Genomic DNA, 23,771 nt, shown 5'->3' with positions numbered 1-23,771 from the left:
CTGCATGCTAAGCTCTGGCTTACTCTGGAGGTGGGCGGAAACGCACAGTGGTGGAGACCAATATCAATACACAGTGAGAGCAGCCTGGTTGGGAGGTGTGGGGGGAGGTTAAGGAGTTTTAAAATAGCGAGGTAAGTTCCTGAGCACCTTCCTCTCAAACTCCTTTTGTTTTAACAGGCTTCTACCTAGTTTTCCCAAGTTGCATCTCATTTCCTCTGCTTGGAATAAAGACCTTCTCTAAATATCAGCCCCTGTGCCTGTGGTGCTGGCACCATGCTCTTCATGCTCCAAGCTACCGCCTGGGTCCTGTTCTAAACTAGAACCATTCCTCTGACTGGACATTATCACGCCTAGACACTCCTATTCGTATGACCCACCTTCCAGAGCTTCTGCCCAGGCTTTCTTAATGATGCACGCACACACAGTCTTACAGTCCCTCATCCTTCAGATGCTGCCTTCAGAGGCCAGCTCCACGGCAGATGAGCTCTCCTGGTCCTGGCTTCTTCCTCCTTCCTACTAGCATGTCTCCAGATGGATCCAGCACATCTGGCTTCTGGATCCATGTGGACTTACTCCTGATCTGGCAGATCAGCCTGACCTGGGTATCGAGATTCTCAAATTAATATATGCACTGCATATCCACTTCTGTCCCTGCCCATCAGCTTGACTCTGGCTTGGTCCCTCTAGAACCTGCTACGGCTCTCATCCCTGTGTTCCAACTACATTGTGTAGAGTTCAGATGACTGAGAGGTAATGATTGAGGAGAGCTAAAAGGTATTTGCTGCTTGGTAAGTGGAGCTTTCCTACTCATTTCCAACAAAGACTTTCATGGACAAGCAGAGAGGATTTATTTGTAGCAGAATTATTTATTAGAGAGAATATAAACTGACCAAACACTATAATTAATGTGCCATATGTAAGGATGGAGAAATCATTGTATTATACAGAGTAACTGAGACAGGGCAAAACAAACCAAAATCTATAGTGGTTCTCCAGTTCTCTCTGCTCTCTATCCAAGTCTTCCCTCCCTTTCTTTAGAAGACAAGTTTGGGGGGTAGAAAGGTGATAGTAACGAGGATGGAGAGCAGGGCTCTTCTAGGACTCAAAGCTTTTATCAGCTCAAAACACAGATCAAAGCCGTCCACTAGGAAAAGTGCACCAGTGTGCTACAAGCCCTCCCCATCCTACTTCCTGGTTAGGTGAGACTCCTCCTTATGAGAATGTTTGACATTTAACAGGATTACCCTTGTACTTTTCATTGTGATGCCTGGACTGCAACTTCACACAATACTCATCTATAAACTCAAGTGGTGGAGTAGTTTGGCTGATTAAAATCTAGATCTGTTCACATGGTATTTTTCCTGCAGACTGCATCAAATGCTGCCCCCAAAACTGGTGCATAGGGACATCGGTTTTATTATAATTCTTAATCCATGAGCACATTCATGGGTAAGGAGTTCTATCAGAGGAAAAACTGACAGCAAGAGGCACTATCATCACCCACACTCCCTTCTGGAAGTTTTATTGCCCCAGGAACGCCTAGCACCAAAATCCAAATCCTTCTTTGTAATTGTTTTTATGAGATGTTGCTTCTAAAAGCCTTGCCTAAGATATCACTTGCCTTTGAGGGGAACAAATACATACTGCCTAGGCAGTCTTCTTCAGTCTATCCAGGAAACACACCACATACCTCCTATTTGCCAGGCACTGTGTTAGGTGCTAGGAGCACAAAGATGAACAGTGGTCCTGCTGTCAAGGAACTTAGTCTCATAGAAAAATTCATAAACAGATGTTTTAATACGACAAGTGCTAGTGGAGGGAGGCACAGAGTATCCCAGGAACACAGACGATGGGGTGCGAGCCCTGCCTGGGACTTCAGAGAAGCCTTCTTGGAAGAGAGAAAGCCTACACTGAGTTGTGAGAGTTAAGAAAAAGCCGTGTAGAGAAATGATGGAGAAGTGGTTCAAGCAGGAGAAAGAGCATTAGCGGAAGTCCAGGGGAATAAAACAGGATGCAGAACCACCTGTAATTCAGTAGAATTGGAGGCTAAATGCAAGCAGCATGGGCAGCAGATGCGGGGAAGGCAGGGGCCCAGGCTGGAGGAATTCAATCATTCCATCATTCCAGTAGTGTCTTTCAAAAAGGAAAAAGCCCACAGACATTATTTTATACACACGCTGGCAAAATAAAGATGGGCCACAGGTGCTAACACACTATTTTATACATGGGCAACAAAGAGGTTGTTTGAGTTGTTCCTGCCCCAAATAGGTACAACAAGCACCAGTGTTTTGGTCTACGACACTGTGGCCTTAATACTTTAGACGCTTGTTGAATCTGCTGTGTAATGTGGAATTTTGAAAACATCCAATTGTCATTTCAAACTCTAAAATATGTGGCTGAGCCACTCTGAAGGTTCAAGTTTATTAAATTACTATTTTGGTGCATTAAAGACACCATGAACTTACTCTGAGAGTGGACTTTGAGGTGCACAGAACTGAATTTTGGGGTTCTGCGTGATTTTAAGGAGAGCGATGTTGCAATTAAAGAACACCGTCTTCCAATATCTTCAGTGAATCAGTTTTTGTTTTGCTCCCAATCACTTTTTTTTTTTTTTTTTTTTTTGTGGTACGCGGGCCTCTCACTGTTGTGGCCTCTCCCGTTGCGGAGCACAGGCTCCAGACGCACAGGCTCAGGCATGTGGGATCTTCCCGGACCGGGGCATGTGGGATCTTCCCGGACCGGGGCACGAACCCGTGTCCCCTGCATCGGCAGGCGGACACTCAACCACTGCGCCACCAGGGAAGCCCTCCCAATCACTTTTTAAGTAAAAGGGTTTGATAAATAGGCAAGAAAAAATGAAATGCCTTAGGGGTCTGGAATTTTAAAAGATGCCTTTTTTTTAATCAAAAAGTTTTTAAATTATTAAAGTAACACAAGGCTTGGTATAAAAACTGAAATTGAGGGAACTCCCTGGTGGTCCAGTTGTTAGGACTCCATGCTTCCACTGCAGGGGACATGGGTTCAAGCCCTGGTCAGGGAACTAAGATCCCATAAGCCATGTGGCATGGCCAAAAAAAAAAAGCAAAATTACAACCACACAGTACAGAAAGAAAGCTCCCTGGTCATCTCCCACTTCCCTCCCTCCCTCCCCTTCCCACGGTGAACTAACCACTGTTAATAGTCTGGGGAAACATTCCTCCAGGTCTTTTCCTCAGTAATATACACAGATGTTGTATACAGTAATCTACAAAAATAGTGCCATGTCATGTATTCACAATCCCTTAAAAATGTTATGGACATTTTCTCCTGTTAATATGCATAGACTCCCTCTTTTTTTAACAAGTCTTATAGTCCTCTAATTATATGGATGGATATACTATAATTTATTCTGCCAATGTCCTTACACTTTATTGTAAGTAATGCTACACTACACATCCTCACATATATCTATTTATAATCCCCAAACCAGATTTTCTGGGTCAAGAGATACGTGATATTCTATTTTGAAAAAGTTTAAATGAGACAAACTGCCCTTCAGAAAAGTTTTTCTCATTGTTCGCCTATTAACAGTACACGATGCCTACTGCATCACACCAGGGCAAACACTGGATATTGTGAGTCTTTTTAGAGCAAACAGATCCTAAACCTCATTATTTTCATTTCTCTTTGTTTGATTATCAATTGAGGGTCTTTCCGTATGTTCATTAGCCATTTGTAGTTCTTCTTTTGTGAACTGCTCTATTTCACATGCTTTGTCCATTTTTTTTATTGGGTATTCACATAAGAGACTTTTTTATCCTTTTCCTTAAATTTCTATTAACGCATCAGAAGATGAACTCTCTCTCTAACCTCAGAACCAGTGTCCTGTTACCTGTTTCACAGGAGGTGGTTCCTTCTTGCTCACATCAATGCGTGGTAAATCAGTGATTCCAAATTTTTCTTTGTAATACTGCCGAGTAAATGGATCACAATCATAAATGAAGAAAGTTCTCCCAAGTATAGTGAGTGGCTTCCCAACAATGAAGTCTTTGGCAGTATACCATTCCAACACCTCCTTGTCTGAGATTTCCAGCACACACCGAGGGAAGTTCTCTAACAAAAGACAGCAGGGAGAGGAAAGAAAAGGAATGAGGATGGGAAGAAAGACTGACACACGGCAGCCAGGCATTCCTGAGAACCAGAGGGAGTGCAGGCTTCAGCTCTGACCGAGGGTCAGGGACTCCTCCACACTCCCTGCAGAACACAGGGCTGAGTACTTCCATCTGCGAACAGGACACATAAATAATAACCCAGATTGTTTCTGTAAAGTCTCTCTCCCATATTCGGCTTGAACTATCCCTAGAGGTCACCAATCTTAGTAGAATTAATGCTTAGAAGGAATCATTACAAGAGAAAAGAATAAATGTCCTTCTATAAAGACAGAGTATTGGATCTATGGTGGGGGGTCCAAGTCATTTACTTCAACCACCCACCCATTTATCCGTTCATCTAACAAATTGTTAGTGACCACATATACCGTGTACCAGGTACACTGCTGAATACAGAGATTATAACAATTAACAGTATGGATAAAATTCCTGCCTTGATGGAGAAAACATTCTATTCGGGGCCACAGACCCTAAACACACAAAACATGGTTTCATTTCAATTGTGGTCACTGCTACGAGGGCAGTCTGATCTAGTCCTGTGCCAAGAGGCAGGGACAGTCAGCACAATGGTTCCGGTAATCCGTTCATCTGGGAAATCAACAGATTTTCAAACGTAGAATCAACCTTCCATTTTTGGAATAAATCTAATTTGTCACACTCTCTTATGAAAACTAGGTGTTGATTGTTTAAGACTGATTCCCTGCAACTTGGCCTCCATGGAAACCATAAGATCATCAGTCAGTTCTAGTAAGGTGCCACACTTTGTAGCTGGAACCACAAAGCTTGGCCCCAGAACTCTGATGACAGGGAGCATGAGAGGGGGGTTGGTACTATCCTAACTGATAATTGCTAAGAAAATAAGGAAGGAGACTAAGGTTCTGCTACAGCATTCAGAAAACCTAACGCTCCAGCCCTTGATTTGCCAAAAGAAAAGGGTTGGCTGCTTCCCAATCACGCATCTTAAACGCCCTATAGACCAAAGGTTCCTTCTCCCAGTGTCTAGTGCCCAACCCTACTAGAGCTCTCTGAGTTACCCCAGGAAGTGATGGGCAGTGGAGGACACAGCTCATGACTCTGTGGCATTGTTTTCTTTTTTTTGGCCACACCATGCAGCTTGTAGGATCTCAGTTCCCTGACCAGGGAACAAAGCCACGCCCTTGACAGTGAAAACACAGAGTCCCAGCCACTGGACTGCCAGAGAATTCCCCAATAATTATTACTTTAAATGTAAGTGGACTAAATGCTCCACTCAAAAGACATGGAGGGGCTGAATGAATAAAAAAACAAGATCCATCTACATGCTGCTTACAAGGGACTCACTTCAGACCTAAGACAGACAGACTGAAAGTGAGAGGATGAGAAAGGGTATTCCATGCAAATGAAAATGAAAAGAAAGCTAGGGTACCAATATTTATATCACACCAAGTAGACTTTAAAGCAAAGCCTGTAAAAAGAGACAAAAAAGGGCATTACATAATGATAAAGGGATCAATCCAAAAAAAAGTAATAATTGTAAATATATATACAGCCAACATAGAAGCACCTAAGTACATAAGGCAAATATTAACAAACAAAAGGAGAAACTGATGGTAACACAATAACAGAAGGGGACTTTAACACTCCAGTTACATCAATGGACAGATCATCCAGACAGAAAATCAAAAAGGAAACACTGGCCTTAAATGACATTAGACCAGATGAACTTAATAGAAATATATACAACATTCCATCCAAAAGCAGCAGAATACATTCTTTTCAAGTGCACATGGAACATTCTCCAGGACAGATCACATGCTAGGCCACAAAACAAGTCTCAGTAAATTTAAGAAGACTGAAATCATACGAAGCATCTTCTCTAATCACAACACCATGAGACTAGAAATCAACTACAAGGAAAAAAAAAACAAACTGTAGACCTTGAGATTACCTTACTAGTTAAGTCAGAAGGAGAAAGACAAATATCATATGATATGACTTATATGTGGAATCTAAAATACGACACAAATGAACCTATCTACAAAACAGAAACAGACTCACAGACAGCGAACAGACTTGTGGTTGCCAGGGGCGGGGTCGGGGAGGGATGGATTCTGAGTTTGGGGTTAGCAGATGTAAACTACGATATATAGAACGGATAAACAACAAGTTTCTACTGTATAGCACAGGGAACAATATTCAACATCCTGTGATAAACCATAATGGTAAAGAATATAAAAAGAATGTGTGTGTGTGTGTGTATATATATGTATATATATGTATAACTGAACCACTTTGCTGTATAGAAATTAACACAACATTGTAAATCAACTATACTTCAATAAAAAAAAAGAAAAAACACTGTAAGAAACACAAATGTGTGGAGGCTAAACAATATAGTACAAAACAACCAATCGGTCACTGCAGAAATCAAAGAGGAAATAAAAAATACCTGGAGACAAATGAAAATGGAAACACAATGATACAAAATGCTATGGGACACAGCAAAAGCAGTTCTGAGAGGAAAGTGTATAGCAATATAAGCCTACCTCAGGAAATAAAAAATCTCAATCTAACCTCACACCTAAAGGAAGTAGAAAAAGAAGAATAAGCAGAATCCAAAGTGAGTAGAAGGAAAGAAATAATAAAGATCAGAGAGGAAATAAATGAAATAGAGACTAAAAAAACAACAGAAAAGATCAATGAAACTAAGAGGTGTTTCTTTGAAAAGATAAACAAAATTATAAAACTTTAGCCAGATTCATCAACTAAAAAATGAGAGGATCCAAATAAATAAAATCAAAAATGAAAGAGAAGTTACAACTGACACCATAGGAATACAAAGAATCAGAAGAGATTAGTATGAACAATTACACGTCAGCAAAATGAACGACCTAGAATAAATGGATAAATTCCTAAAAACACACCATCTCCTAAGACTGAATCAGGAGGATATAGAAAATATGAATAGACTGATTATTAGTAATGAAATTGAATCAGTAATCAAATAACCCCAAGAAACAAGTCTAGGACCAGAGGGCTTCACAGGTGAATTCTATTAAACATTTAGAGAAGAGTTAAAACCTAACCTTCTAAAGTATTCCAAAAAATTGAAGGAGGAGAAATGCTTCTGAACTCATTCCATGAGGACAGCATCACCTTGATACCAAAACCAGACAAAGGCACCACAAGAAAAGAAAATTGTAGGCCAATATCACTGATGAACATAGATTCAAAAACCCTCAAAAAATATTAGCAAACAGGATACAACACTATGTTAAAAGCATAATACAATATGATCAAGTAGGATTTATCCCAGGGGTGCAAGGATGGTTTAAAACCCACAAATCAATCAATGTGATTAACAAACTGAAGAATAAAAATCATATGATCATCTCAATAGGTGCAAAAAAAGCTTTTGGTGAAATTCAGCATTCATGTATGATAAAAGCTCTCAACAAAGTGGGCAGAGAGGGAACTTTCCTCAACTTAATAAAGGCCATACATGACAAGCCCACAGCTATTCACACTCAACAGTAAAAAGCTTAAAGCATTTTGTTGAAGACTAGAAACAAGAGAAGGAAGACCACTCACTCCAATTTTATTCACCATAATATTGGAAGTCCTAGCCATAGCGATCAGACAAGAAAAAGAAATAAAAGGAATCCAAGTTGGAAAGGAAAAAGTAAAACTGCTACTGTTTGCAGATGATATGATACTATATATATAAAATCCTAAAGGTGCCACAATAAAACAGAACTAATAAATGAATTCAGTAAAGCCATAAGATACAAAATATACAGAAATCTGTTGCAATTCTATACACTAACAAAGAACTAACAGAAAAAGAAAACAAATCCATTTACAACTGCATCAAAAAGAATAAAATACCTAGAAATAAATCTAACCAAGGAGGTAAAATACTTTTACTCAGAAAACTGTTAAGACTCTGAAGAGAGAAACTGAAGACAACACAAACAAATGGAAAGATACACTGTGCTCATGGATTGGAAGAATTAATATTGTTAAAATAAACATATTACTTAGCCTGCAGATTCAATGCAGTCCCTATCAAAATACCAATGGCATTTTCCACAGAACTAGAATAATTCTAAAATTTGTATGGAAACTCATAAGGTTCTGAATAGCCAAAACAATCTTGAGAAAGAAAAACAAAACTGGAGGTACCACGCTCACTAATTTCAAACTATACTACAATCCTACAATAATCAAAACAGTATGGTACTGGCACATAGATCACATAGATCAATGGAACAGAACAAAGAGCTCAGAAATAAACCCACACTTATATGGTCAATTACTCTATGACAAATCAGGCAAGCATACACAATGGGGAAAAGACAGACTCTTCAATAAGTGGTGTGGAGAAAACTGGACAGCCACACGTTAAAAGAATCAAACTGGACTACTTACACCATATACAAAAATTAACTCAAAATAGAATTAAAATTTACATGTAAGAATTAAAACCATAAAACTCCTATTAGAATACATAAGCAGTACATTCTTTGACATCAGTCTTAGAAACATTTTTTTTTGGATATGTCTCCTCAGGCAAGGGATACAAAAGCAAAAATAAACCAATGGGACTACAACAAACTAAAAAGCTTTTGCACAATGAAGGAAACAAGGAACCAAACAAAAAGGCAGCCTACTGAATGGGAGAAGCTATTTGCAAATAATACATCTGATAAGGGGTTTAATATCCAAAATATAGAAAGAACTCATACAACTCGACATCAAACAAAAAACCCACCTGATTAAAAAAAATGGTCTGAGGACCTGAAGAGACATTTTTCCAAGGAAGACCTACAGATGGCCAACAGGCATATGAAAAGATGCTCAACATCACTAATCACCAGAGAAACACAAATCAAACCCACAATGAGATACCACATCACACCTCTCAGAATGGCTATTATCAAGATGACAACAAATAACAAATGTTGGCGAGGATGTGGAGGAAAGGGAACCCTGTGCACTGTTGGTGGGAATGTAAAATTAGTGCAGCTACTATGGAAAACAGTATGGAGATTCCTCAAAAAATTAAAAACAGAACTATCATGAGATCCACCAATTCCACTTCTGGGTATTTTTCTGGGGAAAAAAACCCCACTAATTCAAAAAGATTTATGCACCCCTCTGTTCACTACAGCATTATTTACAATAGCCAAGATATGGAAGCAATCTAAATGTCCATGGATAGATGAATGGATAATGAGAAAGTGCTGTACACACACATACACACACACACACAATATTACTCAACAATAAAAAAGAATGAAATCTTGCTATTTTTGACAACATGGACCTAAAGGGTATTATGCTAAGTGAAATAAGTCAGACAGAGAAAGACAAATACTGCATTTCACTTGTATGTGGAATCTAAAAAAGTAAAACAAAAGAATAAACATACAGAAACAGACTCATAGATACAGAGAACTAACTGGTGGTTCTCAGAGGGGAGTGGGGTAAGATGATGAGTGTAATTGATGAGGAAAACTAAGAGGTACAAACTTTAGTTGTAAAATAAATAAGTCATGGGGGTGTAATGTACAGCATAGGGAATATAGTCAATAATACTGTAGGGACTTCCCTGGTGGCGCAGTGGTTAAGATGCCATGCTCCAAATGCAGGGGGCCCGGGTTTGACCCCTGGTCAGGGAACTAGATCCCACATAAACGCCACAACCAAGGAGCTGGCAAGCCACAACTAAAGAGCCCACGTGCCACAACTAAGCAGCCAGTGAGTGGCAACTAAGGAGCCTGTGAGCCACAAATAAGAAGCCCACCAGCCACCACTAAGGAGCACACGTGCCACAACTAAGACCCGGCCGCAACCAAATAAGTAAATAAATATTTAAAAAAAAAAGCCTGGCTATGCATTAGAGTTGTCAGGGGAACACTGAAAATAACAATACTACTGCAAAAACTTTGTGTGGTGACAGATGATAACTAGAATTATCCTGGTGATCATTTTGTAATGTATAAAAGTATCAGATCACTGTGTTGTACACCTGAAACTAATATAGTATTGTAAGTTAATTTTATTTCAATAAAAATAAATAATCCATAAAAATACCCAAACATTTTTCAAAATTTGTTCTTTTTTAATCCTATCACTGCTCTAATATCATTACTGTAATATACTTTAATTTTACTTTGATATGTTTTAAGCCCCTCAAATTTAACATTGTTCCTTTAGTTTGTATAGTCAATGTTTATTTAGATTTACCTACATTTTACCATTTTCTTTATCACTTCTTATATCTCAGATCTTACTTCTGGAATCACTTCCTTTCTATACATTAGATTTTTCCTAGTTAAGGGTCCATTGTTTAGGTCCACACCCAGCTTTCCTGCAAAGCCTTTAGTCTTTCTAGCTCACACCTCTTCTTCTGAGCTTTGTCTACATGACATAACTAGTTAGCAATCAGATAATCTGGAGCACCTGTGTTACTGTTTAAGCGCTTTGAGTATTTATATTACTTGTCTCCCCAGCCGCTAGAAGTGACTGAAGGACAGGGATTCTAGGTCTAGGAGTTACATTTTCATCTTATCCTCCATAGCACAGCACTTAGCACATGACATAGTTCCCATAGCAGATATTTAACCCTTGTTTAACCGAATTCAATAAAAATTATCCATTGGATTAATGCCTCTGGGAGTCAGTCAGACACTTTTAACACCGTGGTTCCAGTTAAAGGAATTATTTAGCTGATGGAAGCTTAGCCTTTTCTATCTGCAAGACTAACAATAACTTTCACAAAAAGATATGTGTCCTACCTTTTCAAAGGACCCTACATAGGTCACCAGGCTGCCTTTCCATCTACCCCTGCTGAAAATTGTTAAAATTTGGAAAGTTATAGATGAGGATGATTACATCTTGAAAAGTCTAAACATAGGCCACAATGATAAGGCACATTGATAAGGCAGACACAAACATGGAACCTGAGAGTTCAAGAGATTTACTGACACTTTTTTCATGCCATCCTGAATACATCCCCATTCTTCTTCTTAATCATAACTCTGACGTTTGTTAGCTCCAGATGGCAGGCATTGCAGGCTCATTTAAGCATTCTGGAAGGCCAGAATTAGTATATTAGTCCCAGTGTCACAGAACTCTAAGAGGGTTCTATGGGAGCTAAGTAGAAGAAACACGGCAGGCAGCAGCCGGACTAAGTTGAACTAGGGCATGGATCCAGTTATCGCTATTTGAGAATGTAAACTGTGTTAGCAATTATTCTCATTTCTCAAAAAAAGAGGTGCTTAATGTTAAGTCTCTTAATTTAAAAATGACAATTTTTACTCCCTTTTATCCTTTTCCCCAATCTCATTCTCCTCTGCCTCACATGGAACCATGCTAATGAGCAGCTTTCTGATTATCTGCATATTTACACTGTTTTGTGTGCATTTTACTTCAGGTAAATGGTATTGCGTTATACATCTCCTTTTTTTTCTACACAGCACTATGCATTTAAGATGCATCCATTTGCTTTCTTGTACATTTTCCTTCTATTACATATTTATCAGGATATACCTTCACCACATTCTGATTATCCACTCTCCCAGTAATGGAAATCTCCACCTCCTTGCCCCCAGATAACTGCATTTTTAAAAAACACTGTGCAGACCAAGCAATACATGTGAGTAGGCTGGATTTAGCTTTCAGACGGCCAATTTGTTTATAACCTCTAAGACAAATCTCTTGCTCAATACCTGGAATTTCTTATCTCTTAGTTCCAAAAAATAGAGTTAAAAAACAAAACAAAAAAAACCCAAAGTATTTATTACAGAGTTCTGTCAGCCATCCAAACATTGGTCATTACATGTGACCAAGATGACACTTTTGTAAGAGAAAATTCTTAAACTATTAAGTCAATAACTAAAGCAAGTCTACTTATTCCAGAGAAGTAGTGACAGACAGCCTGTCTCAGCTGCACTTTGTTTGCATTCTCACACTCCCATTGATAAGGTTATTTTATATCAACAAAGAAAGACCAAGGGTTGATACAATGGGGACCCACCATTATGAACAACAGACATGCCTTTTCCCATCTGAAGTTATGGGAAGTGGTTGAGGTGAGAAGCAAAGTCTGAAAAGCACATAAGGAAATGGTAAGCTGTATCTCTGAATGAAAACAAGCTTGTTTCAGAAATGCATTAAAAATCTGACATGAAATTGCTTCAGCTCAGAAGCCTTGCTCTTCCACACTTCAAATAAATCTTCCACTGCTCTTTTGGTTTTGTTCCCCTGATCTTGGTATCAGTCATCTCTGCCAGACCATTTCAGATACAAGCTTGGATCGAGGGGCCAGTAAAGGAGGGAAGTTATGGGAAGGCCGCTTTTTGAGTACCTAAGAGAACACAGCAAGCACCTCCCAAGTGTAAAGGGAATGACCACACTGATTAACTCCTTTGAGATCCAGGAAAGGTCCCAATTAACAGAGGATAAACTGAATCACACATACTTGCATTCTCCACCAAAACCTTGGGCATGCGCTGGCGGCTCATGAGGAGTGGGAAGGGATCTCGTCCATCATTCCGTTCGTGGACCTCTCGAATTTCCACTGTATCATCCATAAGATAGTAATGAATAATGTAGGTCCGACATTCACCAAACATGCTGTCTGTATCATCCCAGATTGCATAGAATCGAAGAACCTTTGAGGAACCCAAAGCAGTGACTTAAGTAAAAATTCTACAGGTGGAGAGTTTAACTTAGCTACTTTGGCATTTCTGTATCAGACAATGATGAAAAGATTAACCAGAAAGACTATGACATAATCTCAGATGGTTAAAAACAAAGTATTCACCAAAGATACAAAAACATCTGAAATCATATGCCAGATGTCAACAGCTGGAAAGTATTAAATAATAGTCTTACAAGCTTGTGCTGAGAAAGAATGATTCATTTTGATCCAAAATATTAGTCAGCGAAAGAGAAGCTGAATTAAAAGAGCAGTGGGCCCTTTGTTCAGTGCTTTATGCATATTAATAAAGGTACATGTGAATGGTTTGTATATAATTAGTATGGAAAGAATTTTCATTTATTAATCAGTCTTTTTTTAGTTCTTTCAACTGTTCTTTCTAGTAACAGTATCAACAATACAATCTTTAAATACAAAATAATGACAGACATATGACTGATATAAAGAATGTTCTTAAAAGACCTTGCTATTGCTAGGTAAAATTTTCTGAACTAAAAGGAATTAGATGTCTGAGAGAAAAAAGCAGCAAAGAAACACTGAGGGTGATCTGTTTTCTCTTTCCCTTTAGTACAGTAAAGGAGAAGACTCAAATACACCAGTCCACAAGGGGAAGATAGGAAGGTTGGAACAGAGCTGGAAAATACCCAGAACATTCTGTACTCACACATCAATATAAAATTGAACAAGGAAGCATCTGCAATCGGAATGCTGTGAAATTACTAGTTTAACACTAGAAACCTACATATATGCAATAGCTTTGAAATATCCCAATAATTCATTTAAGGTTTCCCAGAGGATTCTTTGATATTAATTCATATTTGAGAAAAGAAGTAGGTGGTTAGAAGTAAAAAGCAGGGAGCAGATGTTGCTCAGCAATTGCTTTAAGATTTAAAAGTTTGGTGGAGCTCACAAGACTTAACTCCACAATCATCTTTGAACCTCTAATATGAAATTTAGGCATTCCTGTACCTCTAACCCCAGAAAGATAGCACTGTATCTGACCAGTTAAATTACAGATATAATGTTTCAAAATACACATCTACCAAAATAACTTGCTAATAAGCAGTGCTGCATTTGGAAACAAGTAAACCTACTGGGTCACTTACTTGTTTGTCAAAGGTGAGAAACTGCTTGAGTTGATCAAAGTCTGTTGGGGTCACATACTTACGAAGAGGCTGTTTCCGGAGTTCAGTGTAAGGATCGAGAGCCATCTTCTCTGGTGGATTTAGTTCAATTCCTTGACTTTCCAAAAATACCTACATAATTCAAAATTAATAATGATTATCTTTCTTGAAGCTTCTCAAAGTAAATATTAAGTGATGCTGTAAAAATAAGTATAATAAGAATTTCTAAGCTACTGCCCACCTTAACCATTAGTTTGCAGCTTGAACATGTCTTAGCAGTACTAAGCCTTTGATTGACCCAGTTCTATAATGCAGATAATAATTGATAATTACCTTAAGTATAAATGGAAGACATGATGGTAAGGTAACTGGCTTCAAATATGAATTCAGATCAATTAGATTTAAGTAGGTGCCCAGGAACAGAGGGAGTACTAGGACTGCTTACATACGTACATCGGGAACCTAACCATAGTTTGAACAAAACGTAATTCATATCAGGTTTACGGGCAAGCTGCAGAATGGCAAAGTTAAGGTGAAATCAAATCCCCAGCTTTCCATCTCATTTAAAACAAATATATGATTAAGTACTTCCCGCAAAAAAAAGAAAGCATACCCACTAATTATTTTAGACCAAAAAATATTTCAGCCAAATAGGAAAGACGAATCAAGTGCTCAAATCTCACTAAAAAAGTTAAAGAAAGCATCTGAACTTGATGTGATCACTGAATTTTATTTTGCTAATTATGAGTAAATAAAATATTTTAAGTCACTATATATTTTAATACAACTTGACAATTCTTCTTAAAAGCACAATAAACTATCTTTTTTGTTGACCAGAAAAGAACAATTTCCTGGGATCTGTTTACATTGTGGAACTGGAAATTAATCTGAAATCTGGGTTTCTTTTGGGAATTGTGTGGTTTGCTTTTGGACAATAGAAAATATACAGAACTCAGGGCCAAAATACATGGGTTCTAGTATCAGCTCTGCTAACTAGCTTATAATCTTAGTATTTAAAGTTTTATTAGGCAGTCGCCAATATCCTTTCTTTTTTTAAAAAAATTATTTATTATTATTATTTTTTGGCTGTGTTGGGTCTTCACTGCTGCATATGGGCTTTCTCTAGTTGTGACGAGCAGGGGTTACTCTTCATTGTGGTGCGCGGGCTTCTCACTGCAGTGGCTTCTCTTGTTGTGGAGCACGGGCTCTAGGTGCGTGGGCTTCAGTAGTTGCGGCAGGGGCAGGCGGGCTCAGTAGTTGTGGCTCACAGGCTCTAGAGCGCAGGCTCAGTAGCTGGGGCACACAGGCTTAGATGCTCCGTAGCACGTGGGATCTTCCTGGACCAGGGCTCGAACCTGTGTCCCCTGCGTTGGCAGGCAGATTCCTAACCACTGTACCACCAGGGAAGTCCCCCCAATATCCTTTCAATATTAAAATATTATGATCTCAACATCTACTAAAAGTACTGAACTGCAGATGACAATAAAATTCTCCCCTCCCTTGAGATGGTCTACTAGTGTAGCAGGATTATTGACTGAGAAATTTAATGGGTGTTTTACTCCTTTTTGTTGCTTACAACTGATAACCAGGCCCTTTGTTAACCTTACTTTAGGGATTTCGGGAGGAATGTAGAAGCTTCCTGAGGTTGACTGTTCTTCCTGTCTCTTAGAAAAAGCCTAAACTCTTTGAAGTGATTATTCTAAGGTGTCCCAGGAGGAGGGGAGAGAAGGGAATGTCTTTGAGGGCAAGAAGACAGAAAGAGGGAGATTCCCCCAGACTGGAAAACAGACACAGGTTGGTGGGCCTTAGAAGAGCAAGACTCCCCAGGTCTCTGCAGGGACGCTCGGAGAACAGGTGCAGCCAGTCAGCACAGGTGCTCAGAGTCCAGTCTCCTACTCAGCACCAAGCTTCAGGGAGGTGCCCTTGGTCACTGGACAACCTAGGGACCCTGCATAGATAACCCCTTTGGGTCTGCGAGTGCTGCTGCTTACTTGCTATCCTTAGGGCTTAGAATCTTTGGCAAAGCTGAGGGCGAACAGAAACACCAGGTCAGTTTGACTGGGGCTCAATTAGGTCTTAAGTTACTTTTAAAAAACAAAATAACATTTCTTGTGCACCTGTATCTGTGGAGTAGGATTCACATCTGTGACACCAGCAGTAATACTTTAGTGAAAATAATAAATTCTAGCTGAGTTCTGGAGCTCTATTTTTTAATGTGTTCAGTTCATTCTGTCTATAGGACCATTTATGTGGAGCCATGAGTAGGGGCGTGAGAAGGGATGGTGATGATGATATGTGTGAATGGAGGTGGTTCCTTGTCCAAATCACACTATAAAGCCAGTCTCCTCCTTATCCACTCATAGGTCCAGCTGTAGTGAAAACCATCAAATTAGATAAGATGTGAACAAATCTCAAACTGTTATAGAAGCCAACTTGTAACCTAACATCAGTTATTGAAAACATAATTCAATCTAATCATCAGTGCCTGAAATACTCAGCTCTTGTCTATCATTAGTAATTAAAATACAGCTGATCCCCATTATTCACAAATTTCTGCATTTACAAATTTGTCCGCTTGCTAAAACTCATTTGTAATCAACCCTTGTGGCGCTTTTGTGGTCCTTTGCAGCTGTGCACAGAGCAGTGAAAATTCTGAGTTGCCAGCTGAGGCTGAACAACGTGAAGTTCTGCCTTCTTGTTTTCAGCTTTCCTGGTGAAAAAGTGTCCTTTTCATGGTCTACTTGGAGCCACTTTTTCTCACTTAAGTGCTTTCTGTTGGTGATTTTGCTGTCTGAAGTAGCCCCCAAAGAGCAGCGCTGTTTTCTGTTCTCAGTACAAGAAGACTGTGATATGTACTCAGTGCCACTGCACTGTACATCTAAAAATGGTTAAGGTGCTAAATTTCAGGTTATGTATATTTTACCACAGAAAAAAAGGCAGCTGTGATGTATCTTAAGGAAAAAATACAAGTGTCAGCTAAGCTTCATTCAGGCATGACTTACAGTGCTTGGGCCATGACCTCAATGTTAATGAATCAACAATATATTTTAAATATGGCGTCTGTAAACAGAAAGAACACACAGAACAAGGTAACATTTTGACCAGAGGCTTGTAGGAACCTAACTCTGTATTTCTCTTAGGAGCAATGGTTCAGTATTTGCTAACTCAGTGTTGGTGGCGACTGCACTGAACGTAACTACCATTAATAATGAGAACTGACTGTAACTGGCTTAGATCAATGGCTCAGTGATCAACTTGCAAATGTTCAAACTGTCTGTAAAGACACAATTGTAAAAACAATTGTAATACCTTAAATTTATACATTTCATAATTTTTCACTGTCGGCACAATTCTGGAACTGCCTATGATAAAAAGAACTTCAAAACCTAAAACATAAGAGATCAGAACACATTTGAAGGGGACAGTATCTCCAAGATGGTCTGGCACCTCCACCTTCTATATGGTTTTCTCGGCAGCTCTGGGGCGACAAGCCAAGGATGCCATGGCTCCTTTCCTCACTGCCCTGAGGTCCTGTCCCTGCATCATCTCATCAGTGAGGCCCTCCCTGCCCAGCCTTTACATATCGTGCCCCCTCCAACTCCCACCTCCTTTACTCTCTTCCATAGCTCTTAGCAGCATCTGACATATTATACATTTGTTTGCTTATTATTTGTCTCCTCCAACCAGAATGTAATAACCTCCATAAGGGCAAATACTTATACCTGGCACCTAGAACAGTGCCTGGCACACAGCAGGCACTCAGTAAGCATTTGCTAAATAAATTACTAAATGAAAAAAATAAATGAGTGAACTCACAGGAGCTCAGTGCATGGTAAAAATTAATCACATTTGGCATTAGGTCACATGGGATTAAAGGCATAAAAAATTCAGGAACTATATTTTTGCTACTAAAATTTATTTTAAGTGAAACAAATTTGGAATTGATTTCCTAATACCTACACTTTGTGCTAAAGAAAGTGCTCTCTCTCGCTCGCTTCTTCCTCTCTCTCTCTCTACAATTAAGTATAAGTTATCAAAAAATCCATATTTATGAAATAGAGAAATGGAGGATTTTTCTCACTATAAAAAAGTGTTTTCCTTTAAAAATGTTTTTATTCCAAGAATTCTTTAGATAGCAAGTTTCCCTAGAACAAAGCAAGTATGAGTTACGGAAAAAATACGAATTGTACAAAAAATTTTAGGCTCATATCTGCTAATAGTGGTAGTGCTATTTTTGTAAACCCAAACTTCAGCTAAATTGCCCAGTGCCTCTTCCATATTTCTACCCCATCAAGGGAACTAGCTCCCCTATTCTCTATCTGAACTGGCATGTGAACTGATTTCTTATCAAATGATTCAGCTGTGAAGGGAATTTAACTTTATTTGAATGGATATGTAGCAATATCATTTTGAAAAAAATGATGTCACTACATAGCGATGGCACATAGGACATAGACAAATGCCAAATTAACCTACACAATAATCCACTCAGGACAGATGATCAGTGCCCTCCTCTTACCCTAACAAGTGACATGCATCCTTCCGTAGATTAGAATAATGCCTAAGCACCACAGCTTCCAAAAACATATACTATACCTGTGTGAACTTGTCACAGTCAACAATGCGGAAAGTTCTGCCATAAATTGTGATGTTTATTCCTCGGTTTAGGTCTTTCCAATGGTAATGGTCTCCCCGGTCATTCTTGGCTAGGCGCTGCCGTTTGATTAACTTGCCTTGAGGGATCCCGGAGTTTTCCACAACAGGCTCTATGACAGACATGCTGTCATCTTCCAGATGGTAGTAAATGTTCACTTGGCGGATCCTGTAATGTTCCTCAGTTGACAGAGGAACATCTTCTTGGAAATAGGCATCAAATTTCAGCACCTGTAATACAAAAAGGAGGGAAAAATGGTGTATTAGTGTCTCATCCAAAAATACCAAGTACCTTCCTGTGCCAAGAACCACTCAGGGAGATTCGAATACTCATCACTCCCATCTTCTAAGTCAAGGGCTGCCAAACTATGATCATGGGACAAACCTACCCCTGCCACCTGTTTTTGTATAACCTGCAAGCTAAGAATGTTTTCATATTTAAATTGTTGAAAAATCAAAAGAAGAATAAAATTTCAAAACACATGGAAATTATACGAAATAACACGTAATTGCTAATGGTTGCTTTCCCATTACGAGGGCAGAGCTGAGTAGCTGGGCTGCTGCTATGGACTGAACTGTCTCCCACCCCCACAATACTCATATGTTGGAACCCTAACCCCCAACGTGACTGTATTTGGAAATAGGGTCTTTAGGAGGTAATTCGGATTAAATGAGCCCTAAGGGTGGGGCCCTAATCCGACAGAACCGGTGGCTTTGTAAGAAGAGGAAGAGAGCTCCCCGCTGTTAGCCCACAGGCACTGAGGAACGGCCACGTGAGGACACAGCAAGAACGCATCTCTCTGGAAGCCAGGAAGAGAGACTTCACCAGAAACCAAATTAGCAGGAGTCCTGATCTTGAACTTGAAGCCTCCAGAACTTTGAGAAAATTAATTTCTATTGTTTAAGTCACCTGTTTGTCTGTATTTTATTATGGCAGCTCGAACAGACAAAGACAGCTGCAAAGCCCAAAATATTTATTATTTGGCTCTTCACAGAAAAAGCCTGCTGGCCTCTGCTCTAAATATTCAAACTACGTGTAGACTGTTTATTAACACGTTCCTTGACAAGATGGCTTAAAGATCTTAACTCTACTAGCTTTACTTCAATGTCAAAAATCCCTCTTAGAATTTCCAGAAAGAATAAGAGACTATGACTTTTGGTTTCAAAATGAAAATGAAGTCTCCAGTCCGTTTCTTTAGGAGTGCAGTCCCTTGTAGATGCACATTAATGACATATTCATTCTTAGAGACTTTGTATGAATGACTCTCAAATCAACAATCCACCACAGACTCTTGGGTGGCATGTCAATACCCTCATTGTGCTCAGAAACATCTATCCTAGATGAAGCAAATCCTAGGTCCTCTGGAAGCATCAGCATCAGTGTAAAGTCAAAATGACACATCTACTGTACATTTGAAAAAACACTTAAAAATAATATAAAAAGCTTATGTTGGGAATTCCCTGGTGGTCCAGTGGTTAGGACTCTGTGCTTTCACTGACAAGGACGCCGGTTCGAGCCCTGGTCTGTGCACTAAGATCCTACAAGTGGCGCGGCGTGGCCAAAAAAAAAAAAAAGCTCATGTTGACATGCGTTGGGATTTTTAAATGTCTATAATTCTATTTTTAATACTTCTTTTCAGGGCAAGAACGTATTAGAATGATGCTTCAGGGAGGCAAGAGTGTTAACCCAAACCTCTACTAGAGTAAGAGGAACAAACCAAGGAGACTCTTTAGTGAAGACAATTATGGTTCAATGGATGGGAAGATGAGATAATGTATAATGTCTGCTGTGGAAGAACAAGATAAAAAGCAAAAGAGAACGGGCAGTTGCATAGGAGAAATATGAATATAATGGAGTCAAGACCTTAAAACTCCTAATAAAAAGATGAGATGGATGAATGTAATGGAATGTTTAAAGGAGAAAAATCATATGGTAAAAGCAAAAGACAAAGATCCTTTTAAAGTAACATTTTACAACAGTTGCAAAGAATTGAAAGGGGACATGATCAGTAATTCACGTACGAAATGGTCTGTACCTGAGCCACAGGCTTACACAGATTTACCTGAGAAGATAACTCTGTAGAGCAGACGGTGAGCTGGATTTTAGACTTCCTGAATTCAGCATGCACAGTTACTGTGGCAGGAGGCAACCTGAGACGCAGGGCTGGGTTTTGGGAAAGAAGTCAGTATTAGAGGAGAATCAGGATGACTCAACATTCTGACCTGAGCAACCGAGAAAATGGAACTGCTATCAATCTGATACAGAGCAGAATGCAGTGGAGCAGGTTTGGGGGGGTGGGAAACAAAATTAGGGGTTCGGTTTTGAACACGTTTAGTTTCAGATATCCATTGAACATTCAAGAGGAGATGTCAGATAGGCAGTTACATGTAGAATTCAGGACACAATTCACTGTGTAAAGCAGGGGTCCAACCCCCGGGCCGCACAGCAGGACATGGGTGGCTGGCGGGCAACTGAAACTTCATCCGTATTTACAGCTGCTCCCCATCGATTGCGTTACCACCTGAGCTCCGCCTCCTGTCAGCAGAATTATTTCATTATATATTACAATATAATAATAATAGAAATAAAGTGCACAGTAAGTGTAATGTGCTTGAATCATCCCAAAACCTTTACCCGCCCCTCTCCCCGGGGTCCGTGGAAAAACCGTCTTCCACGAAACCGGTCTGAGGTGCCAAAAAGCTTGGGGACTGCTTGTGTAAAGGACATTTCAAGGCATGAGTCTGGACCAAAGTAGTGAGCATAGACAAAGAAGAAAACGAAAGATTGAAGCCTGGGGCACCTCCAGTTTCCTATGCCATCTGTTTTCTAAGATGAAGGGGATGAAAATACCTTTGGCAACAGGAACCCGGCCTCAGAATGGGAGGCTGGGAAAAGATACACACACATTTTAAAGGCTCAAATAATCAGAATTTTTTGCATTCTGTTTTTTAAAATGTTAATGATAATGAGTTATTTAAAAACAAACCTTATAGACTTATGCCATGTGATCAGTACAAATGAATCCTAATCTCCTATCTTTGTACATTTACAGTAGTGAATTGTGACCACATGATCACTTTGTAAAATCCAAAACATTCCTTTTGAAGCAAAGAAAAATTAAATAATGCAAAATTAATGCACAGTAAAAGTGTTCGCTTTATATTCATTCTAGTACATTCAAATTGTGCAGGGAAAAGAAGTAACTGATTATGTATATATGGTATATTTGGCATTTATTGAAGAAACTGACTATTCAGTTAACTAGGGCACTAAATTCTTATGTTCTCGGTTATTTGGGAGTTTGTTGTCTGACATAAACTGTAAGTGGTAAAAAATTTTACCCATTAAAAAAAAAAAACCCTAGAAGTTTTTTTCTGTCTGTACATTTATCTCTGATTTTTTAATATGAATCAGTTTGTGCAATAAAGTACTTGGGTTTCCTCTGGCATATGATCTATACGTATGGCTAAAACTACATGTTTTCACCACGTAAGTCATATTACAGAGAGCCAGACCAACATGTGAAGACTCAGGAAGAAATACTCTAACCCTGAATGTACTTATTTATTTGACTGTTAATCAAAAAGGCACTTAGGGGCTTCCCTGGTGGCGCAGTGGTTGAGGGTCCACCTGCCGATGCAAGGGACACGGGTTCGTGCCCCGGTCTGGGAAGATCCCATATGCCGTGGAGCGGCTGGGCCCGTGGGGCATGGCCGCTGGGCCTGTGCGTCCGGAGCCTGTGCTCCGCAGGGGGAGAGGCCACAGCGATGAGAGGCCCGCGTACCGCAAAAAAAAAAAACCCCAAAAAACAAAAAGGCACTTAGCTACTTATTAAGAACAGAATTAAGAGTTCTGTGCTCCACCCAGAAAGAAATGACTAGGAAAGAGTTAATCTAGGAAAACTGTTTAGCAAGTAGTTAAGATAACATTAGCTTTCCCAGGTAGAATAAGAAGGAAATATATTAAAAAGGAAGGAAAAAGTAATATTTAGATACTGTGTTTAAAAATTTATTTTTCATGGTATTTTACAGCTGGATAGATTCCTACATGTATTCTAACTAATTATATAGATGAGGACACTAAATACCGAGAGTCCTCAAGGTGCCAACACAACACCCAGAATTAGAATCCAAGTCTCCTAACTCCCAGGAAGTGCTCAGAATGCCCCAAGAAACTTGGAACTACTCGCAATGATGTCAAATTGATGGGGAAGATGCTGAATATTTTCATATCACATACAATTATAAAAAGCCTAGGTACACTTTTTAAATTATTTTTTAGTTTTCTCTATTATATCTGAGCATTGCATGCTCAGCTTGCCAATTTTCAGCATTGACACTAATATGTTAATTTTATTTCTTAAATAATGATTCATCTCATTTTTTTCAACTAATATTTATTGAGTACCAATCACAGAATAGACCAGATGAGTCCTTGCGCTAATGAAGTATACACTCAAGTAGGACAGATAAACACTAAACAAATCAGCAACACAAACTGTAATACACCACTGTGAAGGAAACAAAAAAATGACAGAGAAAAATACGGAGGGACCACCTTAGCATAGTGGCCAGAAAAAGCTTCACAGTAAGTCACACTGAAGGATGAGATGGAGTCAGCTGCTTAAGAGCAGAGGGAAAGCTATTCCAGGAACAGCACATGCAAAGGTCCTGGGGTGGTGTATTACAATCTCAAGAAAATAAGGAAAATAAATCTAGTGTGACTGAAACACAGTGGGTGAGGAAAAGAGAGGCCCAGGAAAAAGCTGCAGAAACAGCAGGGAGGGCCAGGTCTCGTGGTGACTGCAGGGAACCTGTACAGTTGTATATATGATGAGAAAGCCGTGGAGAAGTATTTTGGTCAGTACGTGACATGTTCTGATATTTATTTTTAAAAGACAGGCCTGGTTGTTCTGTGGCAAATGAATTAATGTTAATAGTGGAGTTGGAAATATGTAAATGGATTAGTTATATATTTTAGAGACAGAAATGACAGAGCTTGATGATAAGATTGGATGTGGGTTTTGAGGGAAAAGAAGAGTCAAGGATGACTTTCAGGAAGTGGGGGATAAATTAGGAGTTTGAGATTAACAGATACATACTGCTACATGTGAAATAAATAATCAACAAGGACCCACT

General features: G+C 39.3%; 1 protein-coding gene across 2 annotated transcripts in view; it reads right to left on the bottom strand.

Annotated features, from left to right (window-relative positions):
* The window catches only part of EFHC1 (EF-hand domain containing 1), a 63,079-nt gene that overhangs the window by 27,543 nt on the left and 11,765 nt on the right, over positions 1-23,771 (bottom strand). For both annotated transcript variants that reach the window (XM_030870488.3, XM_030870489.3), the window contains 4 exons: positions 18,576-18,863; positions 13,962-14,111; positions 12,616-12,808; positions 3,872-4,092 (listed from right to left, as the gene is read on the bottom strand). In XM_030870488.3, coding sequence (XP_030726348.1) covers positions 3,872-4,092; positions 12,616-12,808; positions 13,962-14,111; positions 18,576-18,863 — 852 coding nt within the window. The remainder of the gene's footprint in view (positions 1-3,871; positions 4,093-12,615; positions 12,809-13,961; positions 14,112-18,575; positions 18,864-23,771) is intronic.

This window comes from Globicephala melas, chromosome 11 (assembly GCF_963455315.2).
Source record: "Globicephala melas chromosome 11, mGloMel1.2, whole genome shotgun sequence".
In the NCBI taxonomy this organism is placed as follows: domain Eukaryota; kingdom Metazoa; phylum Chordata; class Mammalia; order Artiodactyla; family Delphinidae; genus Globicephala; species Globicephala melas.
This window is presented reverse-complemented; position numbering and strand designations above follow the sequence as displayed.